This window comes from Hylaeus volcanicus, chromosome 6 (assembly GCF_026283585.1).
Source record: "Hylaeus volcanicus isolate JK05 chromosome 6, UHH_iyHylVolc1.0_haploid, whole genome shotgun sequence".
NCBI lineage: Eukaryota > Metazoa > Arthropoda > Insecta > Hymenoptera > Colletidae > Hylaeus > Hylaeus volcanicus.
The window spans coordinates 16,182,902-16,202,840 of NC_071981.1; the positions used below are offsets into that span (position 1 = coordinate 16,182,902).

The following is a 19,939-nucleotide window of genomic DNA, read 5'->3' on the forward strand; positions in this document are numbered from 1 at the left end:
TTTTTTGTTTAGTGCAACAATACAAGTACAACATGCGCTAGTACTTGGTTTTTCAAATTGAACTATGCGATTTGTTTACATAAATCGATTCTTCTCACCATTCTGCATGTAAGAGTGTTAAGGCATGACCATTGCAAACGCAATACTTTACGAGATATTTCATATTTTATGTTAAGACACTACTTTATCCTCACAGGTCTTCCAACATTCCACTATAAAGGTTTAAACATTTTATAAGTCGTTTCCATATGTTTTCCATTATATATCCTCAAGTTGTATAGCACTTACACTTACACTATTAGCTTTAATCCTACCTTTCATGTTGTTAATTCATACAAAACTAAAATTTTGTTTTTTAACCCTTTAGAGGTCTCTCCATTTTGAAATATATATATATAGACTTTAACTTGAAAGATTTGCAATTCATTTAGTGTCTTTTCAGCATTTAAAAAAGAATAAACTGTTTTTTGTAATCAAACGTAAATTATAATTAATCTAGTTAAAAAGAAAGAATAAAAATATCGCGAATTAACAAATATCAAAGTTTTAATGCGTTTCGGAAGATAGTGAAGCTAATCTTTCCACGGATGTGGACCATAATATTGTTTCAGATCGTGTTGATAATTTGTCAAAGAACAAAATGGAACTAAGCATTAGAAAAATATCAACGAACTACTTGTGTATTTTATACAAGTTAATTGAAATAATAAATCATTATTTATGATTTAAAACTACTTATATGTTATATGAAATATGTTAAGCATGATCTGATTTGTCAATGAATAGTATTATTTTGAGCAGCCATTAGCAATAAAGGGAGGATTGATTTGTTGAACAAATTATCCGAAACTGCCGTGAACAAAATATGTTACACAATCGAAGAGAGGGAACACACAAGAACAGAGTTACAAATTGAAAGCAAAACACATTGCATCAGGGTAACTTGATTATCCTTAGAATGAATTTGAGGATCGCAGAGTAAAACGCGATCCTCAAATAACGATGAAAGGAATAAGGAAGTCTTGGCTTACCTAGAAGTTAGCTAACTGTTCTAAGACAGATGATCTTCATGAATATCTTTTCAGAAAACTCTTAACGATATACGAATAAACTTTTTAGGAAAAAATAGGCATCCTTGGAATGCAAAATAATTTTTGTTTCCTTTATTTGTCTTTATTATTTACCAAGTAGTTCACTGGGAGACTATTCTACAGAAACAATTGCTTTGGTTCTATGTACTGTGACAAGCCTAAAATATTATTATTACTTGTTTATTCTAATCTTTCTTCGAACCCTTAATTAGAGCCCATTCTACTATCTTAAACATTCTTGATGCAAGTCACGTTTTAGGTTTCAATAGAGACTGATTTCAATACGTGACATTAAAAATGTCCTATATAAAAATATTTAATTTGCATCGATCAGTAAACAAAAATTTAAATAGAATATGCTATTTCATTTTCATTCGGATCTGTATTCAAATAAAAATACCTTCAATTTCGAGAGAAACACATAAACAGAATTATACTTTGCTAATACAGGAAGTTTCCCATGTTTGAGGATCTTTGAATTACCGTCGGGTATGGAGATCCTACTACTATGTGGTAACTGTTTATAAGAATACGAACTTTTGATGGAGAGTAGGCAGAGCGAAAGGCTTAATCCCCCCCACTCCTGTGTTATTCAGTTCGTAGGTGCCTAGCTAACAAGTCAGCTCCAGACATTACACTACTTTTGATGCGGCGTTTCGTTTCATGATCGTCGTAACGAAAGGTTTAATGATCTTCGGATCTTTGGTATAATAAACAATTGGCTCCACGCGCCTTAACGCTCTGCACAGAAGTAGATTGCTCTTTATCGTGGAGTCAAGGTTTTCAACGTAATTCGTCACATTGGTGATTGAAGAACCACCGCCGAATATTTCTAATGTCATTATACAAATGTTTGCAGCCTATTATCTATAGCCGTTTACTCGTCTCCAAAAGACTACCGCGTCTTAGCCACAGGTAGTTTAAAAGCTATCGTATCGTATCGTTTATCGCCCGTACCACCCGGAAAACATAGTTACAAATTGTTCAATTTGACGAAAAAATTAGCAAAAACGCATACCTCGTACTTCCTTATAGAATAATGACACAAACAAAAATTCTGTGATTTTAGAATTCGAGAAATGAAACCTTAGCTGATCTTCATTTGCTGTTTTCCATATCGAAGAAATGTTGTTTCTTCATTTCCCATTACCAGCTTTTCATCCAGGTATGTTTTTAATTTATAAAAATGTAATCATAGTAATTGTGTTCAATCAGGATATTCGATACGATATATCGCTGCAGCATATCATATCGACTTCCTCATTATTTAGTAAAACCTGTAACGATATGTCTCAAACTGATTCAGTATGACGAAGTTAATAATACAAATCTGAAGAGTAAGTCAACTTAAGACACAAATCTATTGCGGAGTGAATAAAATGTGTTTATAAATCGGTGTTTACGTGACGCTCGTTATTACAGTCATCGTGTTATCTTTATCTAGTGTAGTAAATACAGTATGAGGAATGAGCTTTTGAATACAAACATAAAATATGAAACGCTTCGTAAAGCAGTGCTCTCCTAGCCAGGACACTCACGAGTCCTCTAGGGTTCTCCCACTCCTTGTCCGTGACAACTGAGCACGACATTAATTCATACGTCGCACGTAGTGTCTGTGAGTTTTATTGCAAAGAAGACACTAGTTTGTCACGGTTGCTTCTTTAGGATCGCAAGGACTCTGATAATATGTTATATATGAAGTATGTTATGTAGGGAAAGGATGCTTGAAAGAGGAAACAAGAACGTGAGGGGTCCCTACGCTGGAGAACACTGTTATAAAGTATAACGTTTTCAATGGTCATACCTTAACACTTTTATATGCAGAATGATGAGAAGAATCGAGTTATCTACAAAAGATGCATAGTTGAATTTCAAAAATAAATGTACGTACACTTTCCCCGTTGTACCAAACAAACAAAATTATACGCATCTTCAAAAAATTATACCGTATGGGGATTGAAGTTTTTCCTCTATGCATGTTTTGTATCTCCGTTTAAAAAAAAAGGTACAGCTTGTCCCAGTTTCTAGAATTACCCTGTGCATGTCAAAGTAGGGTGTTCTATCGTGAAATATGCATGGACGTATAGAGAAAACAACGCCAATTCGACAAAATAGAAAGTTTAAAAAACTTAACATACTTTAATATAAGTTAACATAATTTAAGTAACGCTTCGTGAAGTGAAAATTAATTAATTAAAAACGTTCGATTTCCAATTGGCGTGGCTTGGAACGGATGAAAACGGAAAACGCGGAAACAACGGACAGGCAGTTTACCAGACGGAGGGATATGTTAATCTAAATTTTAAAACTAGTTTTTCATTTCTTTTTTCAAGTGACCATATTCAAGTATTATTGAATCCATAGGATTGTTTAATCAACAAAACTTTAAAGAAGTAAATAAATCATATTTACTTTAAAAGTAATCTTTAACGTAAACCAATGTATACCAAACTTTTCCTATAATTGTTTTTAACAAATTATAACTGTTGAACCTCGCCTCCAACTCTGGCAAACAAATGGAAAGGTAGAGTCCGAGTATGTACACGCAGCTGACTTTCTCACACAACAGCTGCAAACTGCACTCCGCCTGGATGAAATCATCAAAACATCGCCTCCGAGTGTCAAATCTCTCTCTCACTCTCGCTCTCTCTCTTTCTCTCTCTTTCGCACGCGCTCTTTTTCTCTCCTACCGCCTAGCAACAGCTACCGAGCTACACGAGCTTACCATTTCAAACCGAGGCTCCCCTTCTCCTTCCATGTTTCTACTCGCATCCAAAAATTTCTCTCCGACATGATCGGCTAGGTTGTTGCTGTTTGTAATGGTGCTCGCAACTACCAAAGAATTAGGGTTGGGATAGGTAGCCACTTACCTTGTTGCTCTTGATTTAGCTCCGTATTGCTAACATTTGATGGTCCTGGCAGTCCACCTTCTAATGGTCCACCACCCCCGCCGCCACCTCCTCCTCCTGCTCCTCCTCCTCCTAAAATAATAATTTACAATTGAAAATTGATTTACTCGAATAACAGAATATTATAATAATGATAATTGATATTATTAATAATGTTTGGAAAAAAAAACATTTCACGGAAAACTTTCTAGAACAATTACAAATGTATTTCACACAATTGATAAACTTTGACGAAAATATCATACTAAGATAAACAACACATACAAATGTCAATTTTCTTGCACGTTTTCGTATAAAATTATGTCGAATAGTTAATAGTTTAATAGAATAAACAAATTTTACAGTTATTATACGTGAATTAATTACTCGATTAATTGTTAACAATTTTGTGCCATAACATTACAATTCTTATCGTAATCTATTCCGTATCAGTGTAACAATTGCATTCAAACGATATCTCACACGCCTATTAACAGTTACATAAAACTGTACGTGAAATAATTTTTTCCTTTTATAAAAATAATCTAATCGTTCTACTACTATATAAACGAATATATATTATGAAATATTTTATAAAATTTTGAATCATTTATTTTACACCACAAGGATGTGTGTGAAAGCCATGTGATACATGACTTAATTAAACCCTATAATCGTTTTTGTGAATAAATATATGAACAAAATTATAAGTCAAAATACTTCATAATTACTAAAAAAAAACACAAATATTATTTACTTTTAACTTAGAAAAAAAGAATACCCCTTAAAGTTGAAATAATTTATATCATTTAGTATTCCTTTCAGCAATAAAAAAAAATGTCTTACATCTGTAGAAATAATTTTAATGTATGAGATGATTGAAAGTCGTCGGTAGTTACCTTGATAGGAAGGTGGATACGATGGCAAAACTTCCATGCCACCATCAAGGCTAAGGAAACCACTTGGCAGTGTGTTGACTTCCTGCTTTGGAGAACAGTCATCGTCGCTTCCATACTCTGGTAATTCTACTTTTGGCTAAAGCATAAAAAAGTATCGTAATCCTCTTTTTTCCCCACAAATGAAAATTATATCTTGAGTTGATTAATTTTCAACAATACAATAATTTCTTTCTAAACATCACTGGGACGGGTAGAAACTACGATACTATAAAAAAACAAAAATGGTATACTACATTTGATATACTGTATGTTCGAGACACGAGGCGCACGGAAGTGCCTCAGCCGAATATGGACTTCTGTTATCTAATAATGGTAAATTAGAAAAATATAAAAACGATATTTTTACGTTTTGGTAATTCAATAAGGTAATTCAATAATAACATGAGACACCGCTAGTTGTAAATCGGAAGTAACACGTAGGTTCACTCGATGCACGTAATTTCAGAAAGTTCTGAAATTACTTTTGTGATACTTTGAAAGAAATTACTGTATATATTCTCTCATGCTTTAAAAAATAGTGCTCCAAAAGTCTAAGAATAATACAAAATACTTTTATTTAAGATATTTCATGTAAATTACTAAAATTTTATCTTATTGATGTGATGTGTATAGAACTACAAAAACTAACCTCAACAATATCAAGATCTTTGTAGCAGTCGAGCTGAACCTGTGGCTCGATTAATGGCCGTGTGCATGATGGTCCAGTTGTACAGGCCACAGCAGCTGGTACAGGACTAGATATCTGAGGCGAATCACTTCGTTTGCACAGCCTTTTAAGTGGTGGAGGACTCGAGGCTGGTGGTGTTTTGCTACGGTCCTCATCCAAACTTGGTGAGATCAGCCCACGACCATTTGATGCATATATGTTGTTTGTTTTCAAATGCTGAAATCAATCAATCAAATTAATATTAACAAATTATTAACAGAAACTTAAACTTGTGCACTGAAATTATAAATGTATTTCTCATTCAATTTCAAGTACAAACCTTTTCGTTGTTGTGCTGAATATTTTGAGAGTCGGTGAGTCCACGGATTTGAAGAGACTCAGCAGTTCGTAAAAATGTAGGCAATTCTGCTTGAGATATGTTAACTTCCCCAGCATACATGAACTCCAAAAGTGACTGTAGATGTTCAAACTCCACATCACGCATAAATATTATTGGATGCTTGCATGGATTCGTCTATGAAAATACATTTATGCAATATATTTCATGTAGTTAATCCACCTTTCTAATACAAATAAAATATGAAATTTTATTAATTGTCATATACACAGAGTGTTCCTAAAATAAGGTGTCAAACTTTAAGACAGTGATTCTTAACTTTCTAATCTCACAGCATAATCTAGAAGAAAATTTTGAATCTTTTTAGAACAAAGTTTAGGGAGAAAAATCTAGAACAGAATCATGAGTAACTAGTCATAATTTTAAAAACTATAAAAAATAAAAATTCTTTAAGAATGAAAACAAATCTTTCATCGGTATGATAACATAAATGTAACTTCTATCATATCTTTGAACATACAGTTAATGGAATATCATCTAGTAATAAAATGTTAGAGTAATGATGTTTAATAATGTGTAAAGTAATTATTACCTGGTACCTAACTACAATTGGTCATGTTATAATATTATGTTTGAGTGGGTTAGGTCATGTTTACATAACTGAGACTTCATTTTCGAATGTTTCCTATAATGTGAAATTTCAAAAGATTGTAAGTCAGTATTGAAACCTTTGTGAACCTATGTGTATATGACATTTTCTTCTTTTTCTTTGTATTATTATACAGATTGGTTCTTTATATTTACTGTATACTCTGTACATAAAGGTAAATTTCATCTACAATATATAAATTTAATATTCATTTAAATAACGAAATTTGTTAAATTTGTCAAAATTAAAAAAAGGAACTAAAATTAAGATTGATAATTTATAAATTATTGTGAAATTTATTAATAATATTAATGTTAATTTTACAGGATTGAATAAGTAACCATAATGCGGCAATATGTAAGACATTTTACATACAGAACATGTTTTTGAGGTACAAAAGTAAACTTAATAACGGCATATTTACAGTATAATATTTTATGAATTTTTTCTTATATATTAAAAATTTTAACTGTACTTGCAAAGATCATTGTTAAGTTAATTGTTATTGTATGTACCATTAAATCTACAGTGTTAAACTAGAAGCAAGCCTTATGGTATATGTATCATACTTTGTGAATCGTGTGTTTCATCTGATTAGGTTCCTCATAATTTATGTTCTCTTTTTTGTCCTATTATATTACTCAACATATATCAAAATGAAACTACAAATTTGTATTTTAATAATGTTATTATTCATTAATTTTTAATGATAAAAGCAGAATCTTTATTTAGTCATTCGAAACTCAGGGTAACAAAATTCCTTCATGATTATAATTTAAAACAGCACAACTATACTATAATACTACAGTAGCAAGAGTGTTTGAATTACATATAAATAGTTTACTTTATGTAGTATTAAAATATATGTATATATTATATGGAAAATTATACAATTTAAAACACTTACAAGTATAAGAAAAGACAAAAATACAATGTAAAATAATCTAATATTTTCAGTTTCACAATGAACTATGTACAACTGTTCTATATGGCAAGTGTTTCTGATCTTTCAATTAAGAACTTCATTCTAAGAAAAAGGGATATTTAAAAAATATTACAAATATATTTGCAGAGTCCAAAAGTATATATTGTACACAATTGAAGAAACATTGTCATACTAGATGTTTTTAGCTATCAACAATTATCGATAAATAAACAAATAAAGTGCTACATCGAGGGTCCTAACGTAAAACATATATGTGACTTCAGGGAACGTTACACATACGCATGCATGGTGTCACACATACATACACATGTACATGAAAATTTGAATAAATACTGTAATTTCATCCGCATCCAAACCAAAGCATGATTCTCAAAGAATATAAGAATACACGTCTGAGGGGAAGAGAGAGGGGGGAATATCAAGCAACTAGCACTGAAGAGAGAAGCAAGGCGGGGAAGGTTTTCTAACCTTGAACAACTCCTTGAAGTAAGGACTGCACGCGGAGAGGACAACCTTGTGCGCCTGGAGACGCCTACCATCGCAGGCAAAGGTGACATCGACAAAGTCCTCGTCATCCCTGAGGGCTTCGAATTGGCTGGTGATATTAGCTTGAAAGTTGTTCCAACGCAAGCAAAACTGCTGCTGGCTATCCGTCATTCTCCTCGCTCGACTCCCTTCGACCTCCTCTGTCTCTCTCACTCCTAAGCCGAGAGCCCCCCACCACCCACCCTCTAGCCGTCTCTCTTTTACTTTCACCTTCTTCTATTTCTATCCTTCTCCCTCTTTCTCTTTCTTATTGGCAGCAACGTTGTTCTTTCTTCGTCGCACACTTTGACTTCTCGAGTGTATTTTTTTTGCTGTCTGTTTTTTCTTGCAGGAGACACTTTAAAAATTTTTGAAAAATAAAGAATGTGGAAGATTCATCGAGACGAAGAGGGTGAGGGTGGCTTCGCAGGTCAGGATAGCCTGTTTTAATCCACCCTCGTGCTAGTAGTTCGAGATGAGGCTCCCATTACTCTGGAAAAAAATGGCAGGTGCAAAAAGTGCAATCGATGACTGAAGAGATGTATGCGTGGGGAGAATCGATAGACGGCTTGCCAACGTTCGAAAGAGGAATAATGTTAATTTCCATGCATAGAACTTTTTGTTAATTCTTTAATCAAACGTTTCCGTTATACTCACTTTTATCGAATACTGTAATCTGACTCGTTATTCTTTTACTTGCATTTTATATCGCGCAATGCAAAGAATCGTATTTTCTATTCTAAAAAAACTTATTTTATCTCACATCAGTTCATCCAATAAGATATACTCTAGTAACACAATCACGTGACTTTTGACAGCATCGGAATGGTGGAGTGCTGTGCCCCAAATAAATACGGATTTAATATTAGTTATAGTTACTATTTATTTAGAACGACAGTTCTATAGTAAAATTATATGAAGATGTTAAATAAAGTAGTAAAAATAAAAATAGAAGTAACAATACATATAATGAAGGCTCCTTAAAAATGAAAAAAATTATATGTTACACATGCAACCTCAGGAATTGATGTCATTTACGAGGAAGTTAACCAGTCAGAAAATTCTACGCCATACGTAGGTGTGGACATGTGGACATCATTGCAGCAGATTAGAACCATCTGACTTCAACGTGATTAACCTATATTAAATTGATCTCTATGAACATTTATGATGCCCAATGATTAGAATATTATACGATAAATATGCTTAATTGTATTTTAGGAATGAATATCGACTCGTGTAACCGATATATGATCATACGAGTCTAATATTCATTGAATATATTTTCTTATATTCGGAGAATGAATTCTGACACATATAATCTATGAACATACGTCATCTGTCAATTTCACTAACAAATTTTACATTATCAATAGCATAACAATATTACTATCTATTGATTATTTGTTGTTACGTTGTAGGAATAAATTCCAATACATCTGATCAATATTTTACATACTTTATTTCAATAATATTTGATACCATGTATTTAATATATCGGAAAATGTAAAACATATTGAAATACATAGAATTAAATTTATGGAGTACATTGAAAACGAGTAGATCAACAAAACAAAAAGAACAAAAATATAGATGATGATCCCTTTTTTGAATGTGTTTTTATTGGCTAACTTGCATACATTCGTACCAATTCGTACATGAAAATGGCGGAATGTCGTCCACGTGATCCACGTCCTCTGCCATGCTCAGCTGTTACAAGCTGTTAGAAGCACTTAGACGTGAATGATTTCAAATTAACTTGCTTTTATCTTGAACCTAATCGTGTTGTTCATGTTTTGCTAACTATATTTTTTCGGTTACCAAAATGACTACAACTACGATTCCAAAGGTATGTGAAATAAAATATCTATAATAATGTAGTATAGGTTATGTAGTTGTTTTGATTGTTAATTATTGTATCCAAATAATTTTAATTGCTGAATAGGATAACTAATAGAAGAGAATTTCAAATTGTTTATATGTAATACTCAAGTGACAAAAAGTGACAGTACATAAATTTAATATTAGAGTCGTAATCTAACCATGTCCACGTTTAACAGTAGTCTCAAATTTTGATTCACACTCCAAATCATAAATTTCTAAAACTCAATTGATTTATTACAATGTAGGTAATTTAGGATTCTTATTTTCCTGGTTATTATTTGGGAATTGCATTTTTCATAATGAATGATCGATCTATCACTTTTTAGGTTTCAGGTGCACCATCTATACAAGAATTTAGCATCAGAGTACCAAAGTATGTAAAAGTGTTAATTTATGTTCTTCAATGTAATTTAATCACAAATTCGTAATATATTGTGTTTACTATATATCATATTCTACTATTTCAGAAATAATAAGAAAAAACACAATGTGATGCGTTTTAATGCAACATTAAATGTCGATTTTTCAAAATGGTCACAAGTAAAGATGGAACGTGAAAATAATATGAAAGAATATAAAGGACTAGAAGAAGAGATGCCAAAATTTGGTGCTGGGTCTGAATTTGGAAGAGATGCAAGAGAAGAAGCTAGAAGAAAGAAGTTTGGCATTACTAGTAGGAAGTACAAGCCAGAGGACCAACCATGGATTTTAAAATCTGGTGGAAAAACAGGGAAAAAGTTTAAAGGTATAAGAGAAGGCGGTGTAAGTGAAAATGCTGCTTATTATGTTTTCACCCATGCTGCTGACGGAGCTATAGAAGCTTTTCCATTACATGAATGGTAAGATAATTTAAGGAGAAGTTTGATTGTAAATTGTTAGAAAGTAATCCCTAATATGAACATTTGTCTTGATCTCTCTTTTTATACCTTCTAGGTATAATTTTCAACCCATTCAGAGATATAAAGCATTGAGTGCAGAAGAAGCAGAACAGGAATTTAGTCGTAGGAATAAAGTAATCAATTACTTCTCATTGATGTTACGAAAAAGACTGAGAAACGACGAAGAAGGTGGGGATGATGAGGAAATAGTGGAAGGTGGGAAGAGCAAGAGACCAACAAAAAAAGAAAAGGATTTAAAAATATCTGAAATGGATGACTGGATGGACAGTGACGATGATAACTCAGGTAGCGATGCCGACGAAAATAAGAAAAACTCTGATGAAGAGGACAATTCCAAGAAGAAACAAAAGGGTGAATTTCATGTACGATATTTTCTAACTATGTATATAAGCTACAATGAACCTCTTCAAGTTGTATGACCAGGTGTATGGTGATAGTAACTGAAAAACTAATATTTATGTTGGAGGCGAGACAATAAAATTATTTGAGAAATGATCAATGATTAGGAAACTTTTACGTAATTATCTTTCAGTAACTGAATGCTTAGAAATCAAAGTAACTTGAAGAGTTTCGCTGTAATTAAATCATACTCTTTTACGATTAAAATATATGTATATTTGCAACTTATTGTGGGTGAAATAGAATTATTTATTTTTTACGTTTAGGTTTATTATGTATTACATTATAAGTATTTGTATCAGGTGATGCCCAGAAAAAGAAAAAAAAACAAAAGGCATCCGACGATGAAGCATTTGAAGAAAGCGATGATGGAGATGAAGAAGGGAGAGAATGTGACTATATTTCTGATTCTTCAGATTCTGATTCAGAATTGGAACAACAAAAAGAAATCAAGTCTGTTGCAGAGGAAGATGCATTAAGAAAATTACTTGCCTCTGATGAAGATGAAGAGGATGAAGAAAAGGCAGACAAGAAGGAGGGTGATGAAGATAAAGAAGAAGAAGATGAAAATAAGGAAAAAGAAGAGAAGGTAGGAAAACAAATGTACAATTTTTAGAATATCATATATGGCTAACAAAAATTCCTCCATTTATCTTCCATTTTTTCAGGATAAGGATAAAACAAGTAAAGATCCTGAAAAGAAAAGAGATAGAAAGAAAAAGAAAAAGCAATCTAAGAAAAAAGATCTAAAGAAAGTTGCATTAGGAAAGGATTCTTCTAGCGATTTCTCTAGTGATTCAGGCTCAGAATCAGATACAGTAAAAGAGAAGGATAATAAAAAATCAAATAGTGCACATAGTTCAAGATCCGCAACACCTACACCTGTTGTTGCTGGAATATCGGATCCTATGAAAAGAAAGCATTGTGGTTCTCCAGATATATCACAGGCAAAAAAATTAAAGTTGGATAATTTCAATCTTGTACCAGCAACTTCTTATATTCCAGGAGCGAGGTATGTTTAAATGGGAAGAGTGTAATCTGTATGATTTACTGTATTTTAGGACTTATTTATTTTCAAATGTAATATGTTTGATACATTAGTATTAAATTATTTTTTATACGTTACAGTGAATCTGGAATCACGGAAGATGCAGTTAGACGTTATCTTATGCGTAAACCAATGACAACAACAGAACTTTTACAAAAGTTTAAATCGAAAAAAACGGGCCTTACCTCTGAACAGTTGGTTAATGTAATGACTCAAATTCTAAAAAAGATTAATCCAACCAAGCAGACAATAAAAAATAAAATGTATTTATCTATTAAAACGCAATCTAATTGATCTTCGATATTTTTATGAAATAGTATAATTATTTCAGTATGTATTTTGTGTAACATTTAACAAAAACCACCATTTATATACTATTAAAATAAATTCATTAAGAAATCTGAGATAAAATCGTAATTTGAAGGGGAAGTTGGTATATTTCTAATCTATGTACTGAATTATTTTCAATTTTCTAGCTTACAGGGACAGGGAAGGATAAAAGACGAGAAAAAGGACATACGGGTAATTATAAAATTCTCTAATTAACACCGTCACCTAGCGCGACAATATACACAGGACAGTGATTTATTATTTAAATGTATCATAAATTTAATAATATAACCCTATGAATTATTGTTATATAATTTTATCGAATTTCTAATTTCGTAATTTTAACTTACTTGTTAAATCATGCATATTTCTTCTGTAATTTAGATTTACCTAATTTTTTATAACGCATTCGATTCATACGGGTCATTAACATGTACATAATAGGTAAACAAAATATAAGCAAGTACATTCTTAGAAATGATGGAAAGTGAAATGCAAAATTCCAAGAATTTGGTAAAGAAATAGTAAATTTATGTGTTTCTTCAAAATATGGAATATTTCTTAATATTATGATTCCTTCACAGAGAAATCCTAGTGGATATAGGGGCATCCATATCGTATATCTCAACCATGTTAAAAATGATATTTCTATTTTTAGTAATTGTGTTATATAATATGGATATCTAACTATTTCCACAGTACTCCAAACAAGAAAAAGATAAAAAACAACAGGTTTAGTTTGCATACGCGGTTCGGCTTCAATCATACAAAATAATATAAACGATCTACCTCCTACTTGTGCAAGTGATACCAATGTATTACTACTAGTATAACCAAATAATGAATGCATAACTTCTAAAAACTGTAAAAGTTGTATAAATTTCATTGGATTTCCAACAGCTGCATAAATTTCTTTCATAGAGACTAAAATGAAGAAAACTTAGTGTTTAAATATATTATTTTAATTAATACAGAAATCAATTACTTTAAAATAATTTAGATATTTACTAACCTGGTCCATCTCGTGAATACATTATCCCCATTACAGTAAGAACATATATAAAACCAACAAGCTGACAAAGATTATATATAATTAAATACACCTTCTTGAAATCCTCTGCACAAATTTTAAACGCAATTAGTTTCAACTACAATATACGTGGTAATATATTTTTTAAATAAAATATACCTTTTCTATAACCAAATTCTTCTTGATGAAGTTTGTCATACATGCCGGGATAATCATTGCGTATATCACGTTTTTCATCTTCATTATCCTCTAAATCTTCACTGGTCCATTTATCAAAATCGATCTTTAACCACGACGGTTTTTGTGGTTGGCTTGTTAATCGTGGCCACCACGCAGGGCATTTCTTTTTTAGTATGAGATCAACTTGTCGATCTATTACTTTGTAATTACTTTCCTGTAATATAAAAACGAACTATACTTATCAATTATATCTCTAACGTTTACGGTCGCGCTTTGAAGTGGATGGTAGAATTGGTGATAGAGCCGTTCTAGGTATAAAAATAAATTAAATATGTTGAATAAGGTATCAGAGGTATCATTTTTGCATTGGATGTGTATCGTTGTGTACAGATTCAGTCCGATAAAGATATCGGAATCAATGTGTCCAAAATAAGTTAGTCAGCCTTGTTTTTCGCATTTTTTATCAAAGTCCAAAGACCCTACAGGAAGATTGCGAGGACATGAACGACTCATCCTAGTCGAGCTGGTCATCCAGTACCAAGAGTCATAGTTACCCCCTCTCAACCCAAGAGACCTAGGATGTAAGATTTAGAAATCTTTAGAAGAGCAGCATTATTGTTTTCGATCCTTCCGCGCGTCGGTCGATTATTTTATTTCCGCAAGTATTCGTTGTATTTTTGAAACGTCCGAAATATATTTTTAAGTTTACAAATCGGTCTCCACGTCCCTCATCTGGGTCCCAACAGTATTCATGGGGTTCCTTCCATGAACGTATATATAAGACAATCCTTGAAAGTGTACACGGCGATTCGCAATGATACTTTTTAAATTCTTAATGAACCGTTTTGGATCTGGGTACGCTTACACGTGGTGTGCATGAAGGACCACCCTTGCCAAAGGAAAGGTGACTTACTGCTACTAAATCTACGAGTCACTTATGTGACGCCTCTAAAAAAATATTCTGTCTTCTGATTCGAAATCGCACCTCTTGGTGTTAGTGTCCTCTCCCTCGACCTAGAGTCCTTGAGGAGAAGTGCTATAGTGTCAGAGTTTCTGAGGGTGGCTAGTAATAATACTTGAACTTTACAGTCCCAACATTTCCTTGCATTTGCCCATATGATATGCAGGCGGTGTTTTATTGGGGCCGCCATACGGACGCCCAAGGTACAAGTTCGTCGTAACAAGATTTACAATACTTGGTATTTTACACTTTCCCTCATCGATTGTGTTATAAATCTTGGGACAAAATATGAAAAATCTGGCAATAGTTACTCGTACTTCATACACCGATTTAATCTTATGCGAATTTGTAGGATTATAATTTAAAATGATTGGTTGTACACAATGTACATCAAATAATAGTTTATTATCATCAACAAACCTTAATAATATCACAATCATGTTCCTTGCATGAGGCGCGCAGTACTACCTTAGGAAAATATTAGCTATACATCTTAAATCTGAGGGTTATTCTGAACACGCTCTATCTATATATCCTTACTAGGGTTCAGATTGAACCTTGCATATTAGGTAATAGGAGTGTCTCTCTAAAGGCGATCGATAGAAGTGTCGGATTGGTCCACCGATCTAGTATTTGAGATTAGCCTTCAAGAAGTCATGATTCAACAACATACATGATTATGTAACTGGAAACTACTTATGTATACCTGACACATCTGAGAGCTGATGCTGTCTGGTTGGTAATTCAACTCATACATGACAATAAGAAAAGGTAGTTAGTTAGTCTTGGAAAGCGAGAGTTAGATACAAAAGAGTTAGATAGAGATTAGGTCCACATGCACATGCATCTTAGGTCTACAAATTAATTTTTGGCTCAAATTAATTAATTCTTGGTTCATTTTTTAATCAAATAAATGTGATTTATAGATGATCATTAAATTCAATTAATATATGCAAAAATCAATTATAGATTCTAGTTTAAAACTATGAAGAAGTTCTATATAAAGTTCTTATTGTATATTACTTTAGTCTAAGATAAATTAAATCATATATTACTACCACTGATGTATAATCACAATGATATATTACAGATGCAATAATGACAAAAGAATTATAGAAACATTACCTTAGTGTTAATAGATGAATGTAAATCAAGATTGAATCCATAATTATTAAGACCTCTGACACCATGCCCTTGAGCAGCAATTTCTAACTTCTTTTCATCCATGTAAACATTAATATCCTACAGAGTGTAGTTATGATTTATATAAACTTATAAACAATAATATGCATGCACTCAAGGTTTCATACCTTAACGTCAGTCAATTCTACCTTTAAGGTAACTTGATGTTCTGTCTGAGCCCAGTATACAAATGGAGTTAATATATGTGCCATGTTTTCATTTTATGCTTTGCTCTTAAAAGATATTCAAAATAAGAAATTGTACTTTTCATTCAATTAAGATTGATTAGAAAAAGACAATTTTGGATTTTGTTTTTTAATAATAAGTGTCTGCCAATGTAGTCACAGTGAACACTTAAACGACACTGTCTTTCACGATTACGTGTAAAAATGTCCACTCTCATTCAGAATGAATAAATCGGATATGTTCCATACTATTTATGTTTTATTAAAAAACAAAATCGAAGTCCCTTTTGAAAAACTCTTAATATGCAAATAATATTCACCTTTACATATCATTAGTTCATTGTTAAAATATAGACGAAAACCCTTTTTTAATAATACATGTTAGTGTTAACATTATAAATATGTTAAATGTTAGTTAGATTACCATCACAAAAAGCTACATAAAACTGCAAGCAACTGCAAGTAAGGTTAGTACTTATAGCTAACTTCATACAGAACATGTCATGTTAGTACACTGAGGATCAAAGATGGGCAAAACCCTAGGCTTCGAATAAATCTGAAGATTGCCGATATGTTTGTCTCGTTTCCTCTTTTGAACATTTTCCAAAGAAGGAAACGAGACAAACACATTGACAAACTTCAGATTTATTCGAAGCCTAATGAAAATAAATTGCAGAGACGCCCTAGAGAATTGCTTTTAGATTTAGAGACGATCCCTAAACGGTTGGTATAGCGTTCGCAATGTCATCTAGAAGAGACTATAACTTGAAGTAAATATAATTTTTGGGTTCATCCCGAAGGGTACCGCTTATTAAGCCGCTTTGTGAGCGCTCACAGAGCGGCTTTTCTAACAATATAAACGCATTGAAAAACGATAGTTCAATTATAATTGAATACATAATTTACTTATTACAAAAATTTATTTATCTACATTAAAACTCCATTTTTTCATCTGAAAAATAAAACGAGTATGTAGAAACAATAATACTTATTATACAATAAATAAGAGAATAAATACCGCTTTCTTTAATATTGTGGCCTTTTCGCTCGTTCTCTAAATTCCACAAAAATTCGTGAAAAAGACGAAGTGATTTATTTAGACTAGTCTTTTTGTAGTCTTTTATTTTCTTCGCATTTAAATCGTATGTTTGCTGTTCTGCCTTATCCTTGACGTCGAACTCGTTGACTTCTTCAATCAGCGTAGTAATTGTTGGTGCTTTATCTGGTTGAAATTTATCCACTGTGTTCGCTGTGAATGGAATGCAAACTCTGCCAGTTTTTGGATGAACACAAAAAGGAGACTTCAAAAGATGGTTCATTCCTTTACTGACGTTTATGTCTAATCTGGGATATGTGTATTGAATCATTACTTCCTCTATTAAGTGACGGTAATACCACTTGAACTTTTTATCCCCCTAAAAACAGATATCTAATATCGAAAACTATTTTTTAATAACTTAGCAGATTCGATAAAAAAAAAAAGTACCATTGTATTTTTATGCTTAACGTATTTAACAAACTGGTTCCATTTGTCTATGGTAGATTTACATTGATTAAACTGTGTCATCAATTCTTGTCTATCTTCATCATCAGGTAGTATCTCCAGAAATTTTGCTACTCCTTCATCAGTTCCTAATATATTCTGCTCTTCTATGCAAAATGGAATGAAAACAGCTTCTATTATCTTAAGGGCACGTCTAAAATCACATAGTATTATGAAATAACATCTTTTTTAGTAAAAGTGAATATATTAAAACCTGATTTACTTGATAACAATTATACACACTTAATAGAATGATGTATTTTATCACCATGCAAAGTCACTTTTTTTTTCATGTATTCTCCACCATCTAAGATCTGTAAATATTCTGCCACTGCACCACGCTCGAATGTAGTTAAAGTGCGTGCACTAGGATCACACACCCAACAATGTATACCTCTTCTGCCAGAAAATACCCACAAAATATGTTTGAACCCAAAATCAACTAAAAAGTATAACATCATATCGATGCTCATATTTGTATAAACAATACAATATTATTGTAATAAGTTTTATCTGTACTTACGTCTTAAAGCACTGTCTAAAATTTTGCAGGCAACTGACATAAACTTCCAACATTTAGAGCAGACATCTGCTCCGGTACAACATGTTCTAACTTCATCATAATCAGTCATATCGATATCAAATACCAGTTCTCTCTCAACAGGTTCAAATTCAAAGCTGTTTCGCTGATCTTTAGGACTACATATGATAGTATTAAAAATATGGTTCAATAAGAATGGAAGTAGTTGTAACTACAAAAGCACCCACCAAACGTTGTAAACTGCACCAATATCTATTTTAAAGGGCAGCAGCCTCCTAATTTCTTGTTCCAATTCTTTTACACTCTTAAAAGATTGAAATCGAAGATAGACATCATCTTGCAGAGTAAATGAAAACTCTCTACGGGTGAATATGCTCACTAAAAAGAAGTTTATTATAATAATGTGTTGATAACAATTAATTTAAATTGCCAGTTGCAAGGATCAGCCAGTTGCATGGTTCTTTATCGCAAATAACGTACCGTTTCCATAACTGAGCCAACGGTAGTAATCTTGAAAAGGAAATAACCTCGCATAATAAGTCGGCAGTAAATCGGACAAATTTTCCAGCTGCCCGATATTAGTCATCTTGGTGAAAATTTAACTCGTGCGAATATATTACAATATCGTTATCGTTTTCAAACACTCTGCCATAGCCATGGCGGGAATATACACTAAGTTTGGGGTGGGGGATTCTCGACGTCATAGTATGCATTCAGTGGACAAATATTCACTGATCATATTTATATCACTAGATTCACCAATGGTGAATCACACTCCTCCATTGAATTAGGTATACTCACTACGGATATAGGAATATAGAGACCGGGTATACCAGAACGTGGAGTAAAGCCATGTCTGTCATATTACGTTGCCATTGTGAATTCGTGAGATTGCTAGACAACTATATAGAGTCGATAGTCTATGGCTAAATGCTCATCTCCCATTCCCTGGTTCCGACAAGAACCTCATTCAATTATAATGATACAAATATAACACTCCACAGCTAAGTGAATAATGTAGTATACCGACAACCGGCTAGCATAGGTTCCCGCATGAAAGGGGCACCTCAGAGCCTACGAATGGCAACCGCCCTGACAAACAGGCTAGCACAGGCTGCTGCATGAAAGGGGCACCTCTGCGCCTACGAGTGGCATCCGCCCCGACAAACCCGCAAGCATAGGTTGCCGCACACAGGGGCAACTCTGCCCCTACGAGATTGCGACCGAACGAACAAACCGGCTAGTATAGGTTGCCGCATGCAAGGGGCACCTCAGAGCCTACGAATGGCAACCGACCTGACAAACAGGCTAGCACAGGCTGCCGCATGAAAGGGGCACCTCTGCGCCTACGAGTGGCATCCGCCCCGACAAACCCGCAAGCACAGGTTGCCGCACACAGGGGCCTCTCTGCCCCTACGAGATTGCGACCGAACGAACAAACCGGCTAGTATAGGTTGCCGCATACAAGGGGCACCTTCGCGCCTACGAGATGACAACCGTACCGACAAGCGGGCTAGTCCCGGTTGCTGCATACCAGGGACACCTGTACGCTAACGATGTAGCAACCGAGCCTTCTACGCCATCTAACACTTTTTAACATCTCCTAACAACTCCTGAAAACTCCTAATACCCTCTAACACTTCCCAACAATTCCTAACATCTCCCTAATATCTCCTAACATCTAACAATTCCTAA

General features: G+C 33.2%; 4 protein-coding genes across 6 annotated transcripts in view; 1 reads left to right on the plus strand and 3 right to left on the minus strand.

Moving 5' to 3' along the window:
• The window catches only part of LOC128878751 (protein abrupt-like), a 39,145-nt gene extending 29,561 nt beyond the window's left edge, over positions 1-9,584 (minus strand). Inside the window, exons 1-5 of one of the 2 annotated variants that reach the window (XM_054127224.1) lie at positions 8,006-9,584; positions 5,925-6,119; positions 5,567-5,821; positions 4,879-5,014; positions 3,962-4,072 (exon numbers count right to left, since the gene is read on the minus strand). In XM_054127224.1, the coding sequence (XP_053983199.1) occupies positions 3,962-4,072; positions 4,879-5,014; positions 5,567-5,821; positions 5,925-6,119; positions 8,006-8,194 (886 nt within the window). In that variant the 5' untranslated portion in view covers positions 8,195-9,584. The remainder of the gene's footprint in view (positions 1-3,961; positions 4,073-4,878; positions 5,015-5,566; positions 5,822-5,924; positions 6,120-8,005) is intronic. The other variant, XM_054127225.1, reaches the window with a different exon arrangement.
• Positions 9,585-9,734: 150 nt separating this feature from the next.
• On the plus strand, positions 9,735-12,728 carry LOC128878750 (general transcription factor IIF subunit 1). Its single transcript, XM_054127223.1, has 7 exons — positions 9,735-9,911; positions 10,273-10,319; positions 10,414-10,785; positions 10,880-11,196; positions 11,547-11,833; positions 11,913-12,256; positions 12,373-12,728. The coding sequence occupies exons 1-7, from the start codon at positions 9,888-9,890 to the stop codon at positions 12,584-12,586; spliced, it is 1,605 nt and encodes a 534-aa protein (XP_053983198.1). The 5' UTR covers positions 9,735-9,887; the 3' UTR covers positions 12,587-12,728.
• Positions 12,729-12,809: 81 nt separating this feature from the next.
• LOC128878753 (very-long-chain (3R)-3-hydroxyacyl-CoA dehydratase 3) lies at positions 12,810-16,631 on the minus strand. Of its 2 annotated transcripts, none has more exons than XM_054127228.1 (6): positions 16,490-16,631; positions 16,104-16,207; positions 15,919-16,035; positions 13,812-14,046; positions 13,635-13,739; positions 12,810-13,546 (listed from the first exon to the last, which is right to left on the minus strand). In XM_054127228.1, the coding sequence occupies exons 2-6, from the start codon at positions 16,185-16,187 to the stop codon at positions 12,981-12,983; spliced, it is 1,107 nt and encodes a 368-aa protein (XP_053983203.1). In that variant the 5' UTR covers positions 16,188-16,207; positions 16,490-16,631; the 3' UTR covers positions 12,810-12,980. The 2 variants fall into 2 exon arrangements, with proteins under 2 accessions (XP_053983203.1, XP_053983202.1); XM_054127227.1 differs by having other exon boundaries at positions 16,104-16,208; positions 16,481-16,629.
• Positions 16,632-17,028: 397 nt separating this feature from the next.
• LOC128878752 (DNA primase small subunit) lies at positions 17,029-19,062 on the minus strand. The gene is made up of 7 exons (XM_054127226.1): positions 18,725-19,062; positions 18,472-18,622; positions 18,227-18,402; positions 17,947-18,145; positions 17,647-17,857; positions 17,179-17,575; positions 17,029-17,112 (listed from the first exon to the last, which is right to left on the minus strand). The coding sequence occupies exons 1-7, from the start codon at positions 18,828-18,830 to the stop codon at positions 17,093-17,095; spliced, it is 1,260 nt and encodes a 419-aa protein (XP_053983201.1). The 5' UTR covers positions 18,831-19,062; the 3' UTR covers positions 17,029-17,092.
• Positions 19,063-19,939: the final 877 nt, after the last annotated feature.